Raw genomic sequence first — 16,880 nt, 5'->3', positions numbered from 1 at the left:
TTTGCAAAGCCATTTCAGAACTTCAGATGGAAATAAAGGCACAACTGGAAAGTATTTTGCCATTTGGAGCTGCTGAAGGAGAAAAAAATGCAAAGAATTCTGGGTAAGACAAGAAGCAGTTGCAGCCTTTTGATGCTCGTGGCCACGCTGGTCAACTTGAAAGGATCCATGTTCACTTTACTGCATATCAATAAAAACAGGCACAGTTTATAAGCTTGAAAGGTAGATGGAACAAAAAGGACTTCAGACAGCCCAACTGCCCACAGACACTGAGACAACTCAGAGACAGACTGACTACAGGATTTTGTTATTTCCTATCAGTTTTTGGATCACAACTAACTCATTTCACATAAAATATTTTAAAACAGTAAGAGAGCAATGGAAATCCGATTCATTGTACTAAAATAAGAAAAGCTATAAAGAGGATATATGGAGAATGTTACTGCGAGTTACATAGAGCCTTACAGTTTCTAAGATTCCATCTGCCTTGTATTTTCCTATGGGAGTGAACTGCTGTCTTCCTGATGGCCTGAAGAGGATATTCAGACAAAATCAAAGCTCGTGTTAAAAGGAATAAAATGGCATTAAAGAGAAATTAACATGTTATATGAACTGAATGATGAGCCAAAGATTTTGTATTATTATTTTTAACCACTTTTTTAAAAAAGGATCTCTTGCATAGTAAGTACATATTATATATTAAAGAAAGTTTTATCATTGAAGCATATACTTTAACTGTGCTGTGCTTTCTCAGTCTGTTTAATATGAAATACAAGTTTCTCTATGTATAGAAAGAGGATAAATATAGGTTTAAAATGTTAATGATCATTTTTATTGGAAAAAATATTAGAGCAATGACATTAAAACAAGCAGAAGAACATATGTACAATATCATCACAAAGGAAGCATTTTATAGATGTAAAATATGCAAAATATCATTTGAAATGTCTTTGAATTTGCTGCTTCTATTTCAGGTTTGAAGAAGGACTTCTGTGGCCAAAAGCTTCTCTGTTATTTTTCAGCTATCTTAGTTGATCTAATAAAAGAAATTAACTATTCTCACATAACCTGGCTCACTTAAAAATATTGTGTAGGATCCAGTAGAGCCAAAGCTAGAAATCTAAAAGTCAGATGTCTTGTGTACAAGCAGCCTAATTGCATAGCATAAACTAAGTCACTAGTAGGCAGTTGTAGCAAAAGGAAATTAATCTCTGCCATGATAGAATACCCTGTAATACAAAATTGTTGGAGTAAAATGCTGCATCTGGAAAAATAACTCTTGGTAAAGATTTTGGAAGAATCCTAGTCTCAGTGAAATCCACAGGATCTTTCACAGCAATATCAAAGAATTTGACTAGTCTGTCCCAGGTAGTGGGACAGCAGAAATGACATTTTGCATTTCTCCCTAAGCCATTTTAGACTGCATAAATACATCTTAGAAAACTTTAATTTTGTAAACTATGTACATATGTAACAGACACAAATATAGCAGCATTGTACAATAACTAAAACTGCTTCTCCTACTTACAGTGCCACAATTGCTTTTTCATTGCCTCCTGCACGCCACAATATGTCTGCAATAGCCATGGTGAGGCATTTGGTCCTGTGAACTTCTGAAGGCTGAAGACAACTGCAGTCCAGGAATTGCAAGAAACAGACAGGTACCAAAATGTATTTTGGGAAGCTTACTCATTAGAGGGCAAACTGCCCCAATTACAGTATACACAGATTCATAGCAGGTTTGCAGCTAAAAGAACAAAAGTATTGTTTTAGAGACTATTTAGGTGTTGTAATGCCTAATAATGAGGCTCTGGCAAGTTGTCTCCGAAAATTATCATTAAGGTATCTCAGTTCCTTCTATAAAGAAAGAGACAGCTTGGATGGCCAACTCAAAAAAAATCTGTGAGTTGAACAGGGAGCTAGTATTGTTACTGAGAAGACATACCAGGTATAAAGGTACCATTGAATATGACCTTTCTCTGAGGATTAAGCATCTGAATGAAATGCCATGAGAGCACTCACTGTGCACGCAGTATGAAGACTTCTCAGCACTGGACTGGACAGGTGACAGGAGAACGTGGTGCTGCTGTTCAGCACCTAACGAGCTCTAAAAAGGGAGATGCAACTGAAGTCACCACTGGAATATGGGCCTTCTGGAACCATGCTTTGAGGTGAACCACCTTAAATCTCATTTTAGGCATTTAAGAAGGTACCTTAGATCGTACTGAAGATAATCAGATTCAATGAATAGAGCTGTATCTAGAATAACTTTCTCTTTAGATTCCTAGTGGAACAAACTGGGCACAGTGGGTAGGTCTCTTCTGAAGTCAGAAGCAAAACAGAAATTTGAGAGAAGTTAATTCACCTAGGTCAAGTGTTAACAGCAGTGTGCTGCATTTGGGGGATCTGGATGAGCTTAAGTTGCTGTTATGGGTACTTAAGCTAAGCAATTGTAAGCTTGCTAGCCTATGTCTATGTTTTATGACAATACTCTTGTAATATAGGTGAATCTAAGAGATGAAATGCACAATCTCTGCTTCTAGGAGATTAACACTAAAGATGATGTCTGATTTATAAGGAATGATTAAAACAAAACTATTATTACCATTAAGAGCAATGGACCAAAATCAAGAGAAGACTAAATAAGGTATCATCAACAACAGGAACTGCCTGTATACAGATCTATAATCATACCCTGAAAAGCAATCGTCTAAAAGAAATAGTGGATGCTCTTTCAGAATCCATATTTATAATTGGTTGGACAAAAAAACCCATGTAAATGTACTTCAGCGAACAACACTGTATTGGCAAATAATGGACAAGAGAAGCTAAAATTTTAAATCTTTAAATCTGTAATAAAATTGTTTTAATATTCTGTTACAGGATTGGTTTATATATTAAATATGATTTTTGGTTTATAAAGGCCTTCATGCTTAATTTCTTTCTTAAGTTTTTCTTTCTTGACTCTTGTCAACAAATCTACACCATCATGTTCTTATCTACTACTAGACTTTATCTAAAGTACCATCTGCAATAAACACTAGTAGTAATGTATGCCCCAAAGTGGTAACCTAAAATATTATGGTAACTGACCCAGTATTGGTCTGTGGAGCCCCACTGTTCCTGAAATATTTTCACTTAGATGCTTGACTTAGAACTTACACAATGTGTGCAAAACTATGGATTGTTTACAGTAGTCCATTGATCCCAAACATGTAAGCAACGCTGTCAACACATTTCCTACAAACTGTGTTTTGTGAAGTCTTCTAACACTTCCTGTTGTTCTAACTTCGAAGATGTGAATGCAGAAATAAAGGACCAGGAGGCCAAAAGTCACATAATGGAAAACTGGCAGATTTAAGAAAAAAACACAACATCCATGAGCCTGAAGAAGTGGACAACAGATCCATGCCCCTGGGAAGCACAGAACTGGAATTTTCTCTAGTGCCTTCAAGAATGGCAGTCTTTGAAACTCAGATATTATCAGCCTTAGAGTGTTACCAGCGTGGGACATGATGTCAAAATCTGTTCCCAGCATTTGAGTAAAAGATCTAATAATTCAAAAGACTAAACAAGAAACACCAAACATCAAAAAATTAAACAGACTTTCAAGTTCAATGTCTGCCTTGAATATAATGTTCATTTAGAGAATGTTTCCCTCTCTGAAGGATGTGAGATATGGGAAATAATTGGTGAGAGTTTTCAAGTAAAAAGAATATAATCACAACTTTCTCTTATCTCTGCCTGTGTTCTAATACAGACACTCAGAAATTTATGGGAAGCATAGCAACTAATTTATGTGTCTGAGAGAGGTAGCAGAGTAAGAAGACATGATAATTATTTCTTGAATGTTGAAGAAGCCTGAAGTCAAACACTTACTGTGAAGTGGCTAATAATTTGAAAATTCAGGTTAGAATTAGAAAGAAATATTAATCCTCTCATTTCAAGCTCTGAGAGTTCCCTTTCTTTCTGCCTGCCTAAGAGTTTCTGCCCATGGCAAACACATCATAAGAAGAATATGTTTATCTCATGAATAAAACAGTCTGTCTTGCTATTCATTTTTAGGAGCCTGGAGGCTTTTAGCATTTCTGTGCATAAAGACAAAGAGCTCACCTGCTAACCTGAAATTCCTTGGAGACTTTCTGCATACTTCAGCAGCATTTTTCATATACAAAATATGTAAAAACAAAATCTTTTAAAACTATGTGGATAATAGGAGGGGAAAAATAGAAGAGGCAAATATTGCCAAGTAAACAGGATAGGTTGTAGCTGGGATGAGTTGGGACACATAGTTTAAACAGTCTGGCCCCAATCCACATATTCGGGTGCCACATAATTTTATGACATTTATGATCACTGAACCATGCTGAAAGAGGAAAAGGTTAACATCTCTATTTTTACTAAGGATGACCTGAGACTCAAAGGGACCAAGGAGCAGATGATCAAAGGCTGTCCTCCAAGCTGAAACAAATTCTTGCTTTTCACAACCAGAAATAATTCTTTGGTGAATTCTGTGGAGATTCCTGGTCATAAAATCTAAATATGTACTGATTTTCTTGCATGGAAGTTTCTGAGTTTTTTCTTTTATGTGGACAAGAGCCTCATCCTGCCTTGAAAAGTCTACTCTCATTATAATCTGAATTAAAATAATAAAGTTTTACTAGCTAATTTTTGCACTTTTTAAAAGTGTGCTCTGGACAGCAGGCTCTTGATATGAATTACAGACAGATGTGATGTACTGAGAGAACTGAACAGAAGAAGAAAAAACTAAACTGCATAAAATCGGAGAATTAACTTGACATTACACTCTGCACATGTGTTATACCACTGACCCTATCTCCCTATCTCTTTATCAGCCCATGCTAATTGCTTTTAAGTGACTTCAAGGAACAGGCAATTTTCAAGTGATGAATTCACAGCATCTTGTTTATTTGGCCCTTGTCTTGGGGGCCACAAGCAATCAGTGCCAATAATAACTAGCAACAGCAATAGTAGTAGCAATAGTAGCAGTAATGGTAAAACTTTCAATATTGTCTTTTGACTCTAAGCCTGGTTTTCAACACTTCTAACGGCTTACTAGGTGTCTCATATCAGGACTGCCTACTCACTACTGGACCTGAGCATCTGTGTGGACCCACTAGGGCCTGGTAATCCTTTGATTAACTGTCACCTCCCATCCTGGGTGCTGAAGACAAATAATAATGATGTTCTACAGGTTCCTTTCCATTATTGATGAAGTGCCAGTCAGACAAAACTAAGGAAAATCAACAGAGACCCTGTCACTTTCCTAAACAGTACCAAGAAGAAAAGTGTATATTTAAGGCCAAATTTTTATACATAACAAACATTTTTACAGTGTAAGGTAATGAAGTTCAAGAAAAATCTCAGCATGAAAGCTTTTCTTCTGACTAAACTGAGGTCAGTGTATCACCCACAAATAACACAAGGTGGTGGCAGCATAAACCATTAAAATACTGTTATCCCTATTCAACAAACTGTACCTGTAAAGCACATGAAAGAAACCTTTGAAAATTTTTCTTTTGTAATGGAGTTAATCTCTTATTGAAAACAAAAGGCAAATACAAGAAGTCAGATAATGAAGTAATTTTTTTAGACATTATTTTCCAGCATTTCATTGAATAAGCTCTGTTCCTTTAGCAAAGCGACAAGTAGGTTAATATTATAGCAGTCCAAGGAATTTTCCTTGTCACTAGCAGCACTTAATATTCCTTTAAAGTAATTAGAAAACACACAGAATTTAAATTTAAATTCTATTAAGGAGTTTAACTGTGAAAGATCAAAAACAGTAGCACCAAGAAAAAGAATTTATAGCTATAACTTTAATTTTTCAAACTCCCTGAGATTCTTAGTGTCAAAAACTGCATGAATTTCATGGTCTTTCAAATCTTGATTACATTTTCTTTGGAATCATATCTCCATGGGATCTCAAGGTTAAATAATTTTCATTGGCCTCAATTCAAGCTGTTGGATTTTTTTAGAGGTTCTTGGGTTAATCACAAGCAAGTAATTATACAAGTAATTATACAAACAAAACGCCAACCTCTAAATTCCTACAGTTGAAAGGGAAGTAAGTACAAGTAAATCATATGTTACTTTCTTTCTCTCTCAGAGACAAAGAGAAGTTCAATAAGTTCAAACTCAAAAGGCTCCTGAGTGGCTGCAGCAGAGAAAAAAACTTTCGACTTCTGTATGGGAAATATATCTGATGTCAATTGCTGACTTACCGAGTGTCTTTATTCCTGTTACTGTCTGCAAAGATAAGCTGCTGTAGGACGCACGCTTGAACTGCAGCCAGTACTCCACATGGGCCACCCTGAGGGGAATAATGGGACACTCCGTGAGCAAAACAATTTGCACTGTTTGATGCTGGTGAAAATTTTTGCAAGCCATGTGCTTCCATTCAGGCTTAAGCCATGTTTTCAACTCTCTCTTCCCATCCAGGACTTTGTAGTGCTCTCTGTTGCTATTTTTTTTGCAAGCCAATGAAAATCAGTGTTACAAACTGGTATTGTTTCCCACCTAGTTTTCCTGAAAATGCCTAGACATCTCTAACGTCAGTGGAAAGGTTTTTTTAAATCTGTTCTGTGATTATGCAAACAAATGAAAGATCTCCTGATCTCTATTGAGCCACAGTCTACTTTAACTTCTAGAGAGAAATCAAATGTGATTGTTTTCCAAAGGGTGAAAATAAGTCTTGCTCTTTACTCCTCTGAACACTATGTCTCCTCTCAAGTTCCCACTTACATCACTAAACAAAGATTTCAGTTTTATGTGTAGCCCTCTGCGCCAGGCAGCTATCTCACTGGGGAAGAGAAAGAAAAATGAAGGAAATCTGAAGATTTCAAATGATTAATGTTGGAAAAAAATTCACAATACCAACAAAAGCCATTTTAACTTTAAACTTTATGGAAAATAGATTTATAGCTGTTTTGAAAGACTGTGGGATGGGGTAGCAATGTATTTCCTTCTCCTTGCTTATTGCCTGCCATCTAGCCCACCTCACCCCACTGCATGACCAAAACCTGTTCCTATGGGTTAACTATATGGCAGAGACAGCTGTACAAGTTATCCTCAGAACCAAATGGTATGCCCTCTTCTTGTCTAGAAAACTTCATCCAGCATAACTCTCCTTCCCTTGTCACTCAGTTCTCTCCCAGGTGCCTCGTGTCACATTGCTGAGGAGACAGAGAAAAGCCATCATTTGTCTGGAACACCTACGCACGAACAGAGCAGGCTATGCAGGACACAAGACTAACATCACAGATACCACAACACCACACATCACATTGGTAGTACTGGGAATTACTGCAACTTAATAGAGGATTCAACATATTAAATCCCACAGATGCTGTCCCATGTGTCTGTCAGCACATGCTGCCACTCTCAGAAATGGGTTCATTCTTAACATTAGGAAGTCCATTACTTTAACACAGGTCCTCCCTAAATCAACATCCCATATAGGCTGACATATCAGTGCTAGCTTTGTCTACCCAGGTAAAGTAAGAAAAACAATGAGGGTAAGAAAGTTTGGATCACCCAGCAGGTTTTCTGGAGAGTCTGATTTTAACCCATGCCAAAGTCTGTGCTGTTGTTACTCTCCATAGCCTGAGATTAACCCAGGATTGCACTGCTGTCAACATGCTACAGTTGTACCCCTGATTTCCTCTGATTTCCTCATGACCAGGCTGTGATGAATCAGTTTAGGATCTGTCAAACTCCTCTCAGAACGCTGGAGGAGAATGAAAAGTGCAGCCAGCACTGCTATTTTCAAATGGCAATGTGATCAAAGTGATCCTAAGTTGCCCTAAGTACAGCATCAAGCCTGAGGGAACAGGACTTGCAGGTCCTGTAAGGTCCTGCAATCAGAGAATAGCTTAGATATTGATACTTTCTATTTCCTCATTTATATTACACACACACTACCTCTCTATAATTACTTACATAACTAAATAATGAGTGAATCATCTGAAATATATTAAGGAAAAAAGCAAGGTTTATTTCAGTCTACCAGGGAAAGCTTCCCAGTCAAAAAAGTTATAGGAACCATTCTCAATAGCTTCTTATAGGACCACAGAAACTTAACGTAGGAGAGAATCAAACAATTGTTCAGCTGAAATGAAGTTTGGAAGTGAAGAGGAATATATTAGCTACCTGAAATAAACACATCTAAGCAAAACACTCTGGTTTACCATTCCTGTTGTAGAATTTATGTCAGGGAATTTAATGGCCAGTGAGTTGCTAGAAGAGGTGAAACATCCTTTCTCTAGCAGCAGGGTCTGGAAACACCAAAGTAACATTTACTGTGGACCAGTGAACATTACTGCCGTGGTTCCTTTTGGAGTCTAAATTAACATTTAATATTTTTTTTCTGCTAGGTTTTATTTAAACATAAGCAGCTTTCTTCTGAGATCCTCAGCCTAATGAAATATTTAACCAGAGAAGGTAAGTTAATTAAACATCTTAATGACATGTTTATTAGCCATTGTCCTTGCCCCAAAGCCTCTCTTCCTCTCATTTCTGTATAGTACATAATGGTCTGCTTCTCTCAGGCCAGATAAAGATTTTCTGCATCAGCGCAGAAGCTCGATGAGTGTTTTGTAAAGAGGAGTCTACTCCTTCCCTAGTCTTTACTGAAGTCCTCAGATCCTTGCTCTTAAGAGAATAGAACTGGTGCATGGATATCCCATATGTACAGTCACAGGGTAGAGAGAAAAGCATTAAGCTGCAGCTGAGAAGGATGAATTTTTACGATGGATCTGTTTGGTTTTGGAGGCAGCTACATAATCTGTGCCCTGCATGTGGTCCCTGGTCTGAGTCTACGCATCGGCCAGCTGAGAAACCAGCCTGACTAACTGCATTCGGCACATAGAGCTGAAGGACAGTCTGAAGCACTGCAGTCTCAGTGTGTAAGAGTCACGTGCCCAGGCGAGGTTGACAAGATGGACACCAGATGAGTGAGTCTCTCACTGAATGCCCTAGACCAGAGAGAATTTTGTTAGCACCAAAAATTCCTATGCATTGGGTACATGCTTTCCAGGCTGACCCTAGTCATGGCATGGTGGTTTTACCAGCTCTGGTCACCACAGGAACCTGCTGGGGATTTTAAAAAGGGCCACTTGGCAGATGATGTCTAGGAATTGATTAAAACCTTGTTTTAGGGAGGAGTTGGCATCCTGTGGCTCCAGTCCAGAATTACAGAAACATGGCTGCAAAAGAGGCAGTCCCACCAGCAGTCCCAGTGACACCGCAGGGGCATTTGTTCCCTTTTATTTTAGGAATGAGCTACCTCATGTGACCCCCCTATCTTTAAGAGGCAAAAATCTGCTAGTGATTTCCCAGGCACTGCAGGCAATTCTTGCTCTCTCTCCATTTTGAGACAGATCAAGCTGCATCTCAAACTTGTTAAACATTGCCCCCATATATCCTTTTTCTCTTAAACTCCACCCTTGACTTATGCCCTTTTATTCTTTTACCACCACTAGCTTTCAGCTGAAGTAGCTTGTCCACCTCCCTATAAATAACTCCTCGTCACACACACACACGTGCACACTTTCTGTAGCTACTTTAAGTTTCCCTCAGAGATATTCCATCCATCTCAAGTCTCCTGACAAGGCTTGACAAGGTGACATCATCCAGTGGTAATCGGAGAAGATGAAGACAGAGAAGAGTCTTTAGAAGACATTTTTTTACTGCTGAAACACACAGCCTCTGTAAACTCAGTGTAAAAAGCAAAGATCACTTTAAGGAAGTTATTTACAGTACCTTTTTTTGCACAATGCCGTATTTTAACTGTGGTATGTTATTAAATGTAAAACTCTGTATTTTCCATTCTTCACTGAAGCAACAAAGACTAGAGCCAAACAATAGATTTTTTAATTCCTATTAAAAAAAAAGAAATAAAAAAGTTCTTATTTTAAAAACAAATCCAAAATACAAGTACATTTTCTTGCAGTAATTTGTAGAAAAGAAAGGAAGAGTGTGGAAGGGTAATGACTAACTCACTATAACCACCCTTTTCTGTTTTATACATACTGTAAATAGCAACACTCAAATGAAAAGGAGCAATTTTTTCCTTTTCCTGCAATATTCCTTCAACTCGTAATGCTGTGTGCTGCTCAGCATAGGAAACTATTTATGCAGACCGTCTGGGGCACAGTTTCCCATGAAAGCATGACAGAATATTGCCTAGAGGAGCAACGCCTACCAATGGTTGCACTAGGGAGAAAAGGACCCTGCTGGACACACTGCGGAGAAACGGCAGTCTGTTTTGCCTGTCAGAGTTGCTGGGATGAGATAAACGTTAGTCAAATGTTTGACTGCTGTATGTCAGATGGCGTATCAGCATCTACCAAATTCAGAGCTTGGCCCTGAATGACTGCAGACCACCACTATTCAGGAATAGCTAAACTGAAAAAATTGCATTCATGCTAAAGTAAAGCTGAGTAAAAAAGAACAGACTGCTCAGTGTTTGTATAGTTACTTGGACATCTTTGATCTAGAAATTAAATTGGAAGACACCCTCATTATCTTTTCTCTGTTTTTTTTTCCCTCTGTTTGAATGGGAAGGAAAATACGAAAAGTATTTAACGGTTCCATCTCTGCTCAAAATAAGGAAGATAAGCAAGAGAGAAGCAGTGATAGGGGAATAATAAACTTGTTCTGAACCACTGTCAATTTAAAGGACTGGTGAATAAGCACAAGGATCACTGACTAGAGGCATTAATAATACAAGCTTCATTAATTAAAGCTATTATCTGTGCTTCAAGCAGGCTGATGCATTCTGGCATGCTCTTATGGTATTTTTCTGAATTTTGGACAGGCATCCCTACATTACTTTTTCAGCTGAATACCAAATAAGGAATACACTCAGGAATGAATACAGCACATGTTAAATCACACACAAACATGCAACACAGAGCAATCCATTCCAGCTTTGGCTAACTTAACTGAAATAACATTCTCACACATCTATTTGTTTTTACCGTCACAGTTAGTCTTACTTTTGCAAGAGAAATATCAATTGCTTTTGATACTACTTGAAGCGTACACACTGTTGAAAGATCTGGGTTCTTATTAACTTGTCCAGTTGTTTCTTCATCGTCAACATCAACTGAAAGAAAAAAAAAATCATATAATGTGTTGGATGAAAAAAAGTGCTTCCCCCAGCAGGCTCAGTGCCAGCAGGTCATCAATATGACAATAACACTTTCTTGTCATTTGTCTTTGTAAAAAAGAAAATATAGTTTTAGCCAGAAAGGACAGATAAAAAATTCATGAGCCAGCCTTTGTTTGATTACTTCTTAATGACTTCTTTACACAGTCTTACCCAAGAAGTTAATAGCAAATCCAATTACTCTGAATCAACTAAGAGTTACAAAAGAAGCGACTCATACATATTTGGTTACAGCTGCTCTGAAGAATACGATGGCAAAAAAATGAAGCTTGACATAACTTACCTAATTCTAGGACATCTTTCACCTGGTCTTCTTTATAGCAAGTGGATGTTGGAGACTTCCTACATAAAATTAATCAAAAAAAATGAATGAGCAAATGTTTATTTTTAATTAGAAAAGTTGTTTGAATAAGCAAGAAGAAATATGGAATATGCCCACACAAAGATATAATTTTTAATGTGTGTGTATATATATGTGTGTATATATACATACAGGGGGGTGGGGGTGCGTGCCTGTGTGTGGAGAGAGAGAGAGACGTAATAAAAGATCCAGATAGATAAAAAACATATTCAATGGCTTTCACCTTTAGCTTTTAAAAGGTTCTGTACAAAGGAGTTCAGTCTCACTAACATTTTTGTATAAGGAAATAAATGGTGTTAGAGCAAAAACTTTTTAAATGGAAGAAAACTGAACTACAGCTCATCAGGAAAAGCAGCCAGCACAGAGCAAGACACTGCAACTGATTCAGGATTTCAGTCCTGTTTCAACATCAGTTTCATTTCATTTGTGTGATTTCAGTATGTCAGGTCCTGCAAGCTCATGCACAGGGATAGATTTTATACTGCCCTGAATTTCAAGTGAGGATATTCACATATATGTGACTGCCTCTGAGTTCAAAGGATCAGGACGTGAAATAAAATTTACATCCCTGACAGGGATCAGGATGAGATTCAAGTTAGTTATTAAACTACTTGAAATATCCAAATAATATAAGTGGGAATAGGTGTTAGATTGGCTTCCTTTACCAGGGTATTTTTTTAATCCACTAATAGGTAGCAGTTGTTCAACTGCCCTTGTGATTTAATGGTATATTACATAAAAAAACAGGTTAAAAATTCATATAAACAACTACTAAAAGGACTAAGCATTTATATTTGGCTGTGAAGTCAGAACTTAAATAGAATGTTAGATTTTTGGAGATGAGATGGGTTTATTCTTCCTGTTGAATTCGTACCAAAATGAATTCAGAACAAGGGAAAAGTTTCAAATAACTACTGTAAAAAGATGATCTTTTTTTTTTTTTCAAAAGAGCAATACTGCATCATTGGCCTTTGTTTTGGAAAAAAGGTATTGCACTGACAGTCCTTTCAAAAATAGTATGGAATAATTTCCTCAGCAACATGCTTTGTATGCACGATATTATTATAGCAACAACTGCTGTCATATCACATACTTTCCATTAACTTAATTTCCTTTTTCAGTGTGTGAAAGATGAATAAAAACAGAGTACAGACATAACAAACTCAGGACTTTTCAAGTTTAAAAGCATTTTGGCACCTTTCTCACTGATAGTCTTTGATACTATAAGAAAAGAAACACTTCTCTATAAAGAAGTTAAAGGATTTATGCAATGAAATGTGGATGGCCACAGTTCAGAAAAGATAGAATGGAAATAAATCACCCATGTTACTAGGGACCTGAAGTAAAAATAAACACGATGCCCAGCAAGTCAGTATAAATAGGACGACTGAGAGCAAATTTGTAGAGTGGCATAAGTAGTATTGAGCTCTCACTGAATATAACAGTACTTTTATGGTGATACAGAGTTTAATATAGTTGACTGTGGTACATTTTAAAATGCAATCAGATTGCCCCTTGCTTTCTGCTAATACTGAATTTCAGCTGAGTTTTCTTTCTGCTAGCTGCTTTCTAGTATTTTCATCTCTCCTGGTCAGGGAAAGGGTCTCAATGACACTAAATTTGCCAATAAAATGTTTTTCAGCCAAGCACTCACGTCACTTAACTGCACTTAGACATAACCGCAACCCACGTTTTTCATTTGTCTGAGACTGCACACTATTGTCTCTTGTTTCCTAGAGAATAATGTGTTTCTTCTGTATCACATCTCCTAGCTTTATTAGATGTCTTGGATACCTTAGTGTCTCAAAGAGCACTATATGCCTATGTTTAGGCACGTAGATCAGTCCTTACATCAAATTAGCACCCTTGATTCATCGTTGTCCCAAACACACCTCCTCAGTAGTGTTACATCTGAAAAGATCTATAAATTAAAATCAAGTCAACTATGGCAGAATTCATATAAAGCTCACCTGGCACCAGTTTTTGCAACATTATTGCTTTCTGGAAAGTCTAAAAGAATTTGGTTCTACACCTATTCCAGGAAGAACCAAGCCCGGGATGCAAAGTGCGTTGAATTCTCAAAGTACAAGGAAATTCCCATCAAGCTGAGGAGGGTGGTGACATCAAAGATTGATGTAGGGTGTTTTCTGGTTAAGTGGGGTGTGTTTGCAGGTGTGGGTTCCATCCTTAAGGGGAACTTGTGTTTCTCAAAACACTCTCAGGACATTTATTGCAATTTCCACTTCAGCAGATGGTTACTGTTCCAGGAAAGTTTATTGTACACGTAAAACCATACAGTTCGAATACTTAGGAAGGGGGAAGTCATCCATCGTGGCAGAAAAATGGGACAGGAAGAAAATATGTTTCATTATAAACATACTATACAGTACTTTCTCTAAATATTTGAACATTCCTATCTGATCTTCAGGCATTGTAGAAAACTGAATTTACGCAGAATAGCTGAACTTGCAGAGAAAGCACTTCTCAGCACTATAATGCATGTACATTCCACTATTTCCTATTTACACTAGCACACACAAGAGGTCAAATAAACAAAGGGGCTTAAAAAATAAACACTGATCATCAGTGGCTTTAAGGTGACTCTGTTCGTAAACTTATTTTCACTGCCTGATTACAACAGCTTTTCTGTGGACATACGTCTTTTATGCGTGATAATTTAGTGTCAGAAGGATGCCTAGAAGTCACAAAGCAATCCTACTGTCTTGTGCTGTTATTTCATACACAGACATATATGACATTCTTGGTATAGTGAGTAAGATCTGGAGAGTAGGTAAGAAAAAAATTAGACTCTGTTACTATTTGCAAAGAGTAAACAAGGCTATTATATGCGATGCAGCTTGGCACTGCTTTGGGGCAAAATTATAAAAACAGAATTATTAAAAGCTACTGTAAAGAGCCAAAGGAAATTATAATAATCAATACAAGGCAATATATTTCTATGGGAAAAAGACCTTGTCAAGAAGATTTAATATAAATTCTGCCTTGCTTGCAAGCCTGGTTGACAAAAGTAACAGAATTCATACACTTAATTTCTCCAAACTTCCTTTTTAGTTAGGCACTGCATCTGATTTGATTGGTAATTAGCAGTATGAAAAAATAATTCATGAAGAGATGGTTCATTGACAGACATAAAAAGTAAATGAAAAAAATTGTCATTGAAAGGGTCATGTCTAACAAGCTCACACACTAATTTGGTTTTGTCCTGATGAATTTTAATAACTGTAGTGACAACTCAGGAGAAAACTACATCTTTGCTGGGAAGGTTTGTATATGAAAAAAAAATGATGATAATCACAGGTTGAGCTACAAGAAGGTTCAAACTGCCGGATGAGCTGGGCTCACCTGAACAGAATGCCCCCTCATAGGTAATTAATTAATATTTATCTACAGCTATAAAATCAGACCTACTATAATAAAAGTGTAGCTCCTTTATTCACACTGTACTCTATCAAAGACTTTTCAGTGCAACACCCCCACACTGGAATTTTCAAGGAGCACAGTAACACTCGTGTGAACTGAACATTACATTCAGAAACTCAAAACAGTTGCCAGCAAAATAAAGAAGTATCAGTAAAGTGAAACAGGGAGCTAAAATTCCATTAAATAAATATGCTTACAAGACACCAGCTAAGAGACACTATGTCAGGCATTAAGAAGGGTTCCCAGACTTCAACACTCAATCAATTCACATCAGTGGAGGTGAATACAACCCTCCGTTCTGCTTGTCATATGAAGTACCCACTCCGTTTGGTTTTGGCCTTCAACTTTTAGGCCATTTATTTTTATGGATGTGGAATTTTCGTGGCCTTGCATTTCCTATCAGAAACCTCAGATTTTTAACAGTCCAAACCACTGTAACCTGACAGATTTTAGCAAAATAAATTATCTTCCTAAAAGCTAATATCAAACGTTAAATTGGAAGAAGACGAGAGCTTACACTGAGGAGGGCTAGTTCTCTTATTTTATTATGAGAAAAGGCGAACCCAGGTAACAGCCTATTGGTGAGCACACATACTGCAGAGAGAGCTTCTACCTCCTGTTAGAGTAATCTTAGGGAGAATAACACATAGGGGGGAAAAAATTCCTTGTGCTACCTGCAGACAACTGATTGTTTTTAAGACGCACGTAACTTCTTATGCTGCTTCCTACTGTGCTCCCCCAGATGCCCATATGTAGACACAGTGAAAGGAAATGGTGTGAAGCTCTACCAGCAAAATCGGATGTATACTGTCCTTGGTTTACATCTGAGAAGATCTAGAGTGCCTCTGTGTTTGCATGAACAAGGCAAATTCTCAATTGACTGAATGCATTTCAGGCAATGGGCTGGACCTTTCCAGTTTTACATCCTTTCCAAAAATAAAGAAATGATACAGAAGTCATTTGCCATTTCCAGTAATTGCAAAGTGCCTCTTCCTATGGAGTGCTGGAAAAATACTAAAAGGGCAAATGGCAGCACACACAGATGTTGAAGGCTCTGATGCCATAAATCCATTGGCACAAAACAAAAGTCACAACAGTTACTTTTATTTTAGGTTCTTTTTTCCGGTCCAAGCATTATGTTATAAAAGGTGTTATGCAACTGCAGATACTTGAAGGTTTTCACTGCTGAGTGACTTGGCAACTACAATCCCTCTCTCTCTCTTTGTATATGGGCTAGTTAAATCCATGTTCCCCAAAGATGACCCCATTTTGTTTGACAGCCATTCTTCTGACTGCCAATTGCAAGTGTCAAATACTTATTCCCCAGCTGGCAGCTGAGCACACTCCAGGAGGGTTTGGTCAGTCTCTCAGGGAAGGTGCCAACTGCACTATTCTTACCGCGCTTCCTGCCTACAAAGCCACACCGAAGCATTGACGAAAGCTTGAGATGACGCCGTGTGCTTCTTCGTGTGGCTTAAGGACAATGCCTGGTGCTACACACAGATCACAAACAGACAAAGATGGAAGGAAACATGCAAAGGTAATTTACTATTAGGCTGCTCCAACTCTGCATTCCTTTCCATTCTTTTATCTGAAACGTTGCGCTCTGACTAAACTCCTATTTCCTAGAAATGCCATCATTGCCCAATATATCCTCTTCCTCTCACAGGGGGAAAAATTTAATGAATTCCTCAGATGTTACTCATACACACTGCATGTCACTGAGCATGCTGGCATATACTGAAATCAGTTGGGGTTTTCTGACTGATTTTAAACAGGCTCTAGTTTATAAGAATATGTTCATCTGAGCTCAGACCTCATTTCACAGAACAGGCTATCAAGGTGATGAGTACCTTTAGGAACTGCTCAACACCTCACAGGATC

The 16,880-nt window shown here is 37.6% G+C and overlaps 1 protein-coding gene across 1 annotated transcript in view; it reads right to left on the bottom strand.

Moving 5' to 3' along the window:
- Positions 1-16,880, bottom strand: part of MINDY4 (MINDY lysine 48 deubiquitinase 4) — an 81,492-nt gene that overhangs the window by 43,315 nt on the left and 21,297 nt on the right. The window contains exons 6-11 of the mRNA XM_068405081.1: positions 11,478-11,536; positions 11,022-11,131; positions 9,784-9,900; positions 6,246-6,334; positions 1,529-1,630; positions 466-529 (exon numbers count right to left, since the gene is read on the bottom strand). Coding sequence (XP_068261182.1) covers positions 466-529; positions 1,529-1,630; positions 6,246-6,334; positions 9,784-9,900; positions 11,022-11,131; positions 11,478-11,536 — 541 coding nt within the window. The remainder of the gene's footprint in view (positions 1-465; positions 530-1,528; positions 1,631-6,245; positions 6,335-9,783; positions 9,901-11,021; positions 11,132-11,477; positions 11,537-16,880) is intronic.

The sequence above is a fragment of the Nyctibius grandis genome, chromosome 7 (genome assembly GCF_013368605.1).
Source record: "Nyctibius grandis isolate bNycGra1 chromosome 7, bNycGra1.pri, whole genome shotgun sequence".
Lineage (NCBI taxonomy): Eukaryota > Metazoa > Chordata > Aves > Nyctibiiformes > Nyctibiidae > Nyctibius > Nyctibius grandis.
This window is presented reverse-complemented; position numbering and strand designations above follow the sequence as displayed.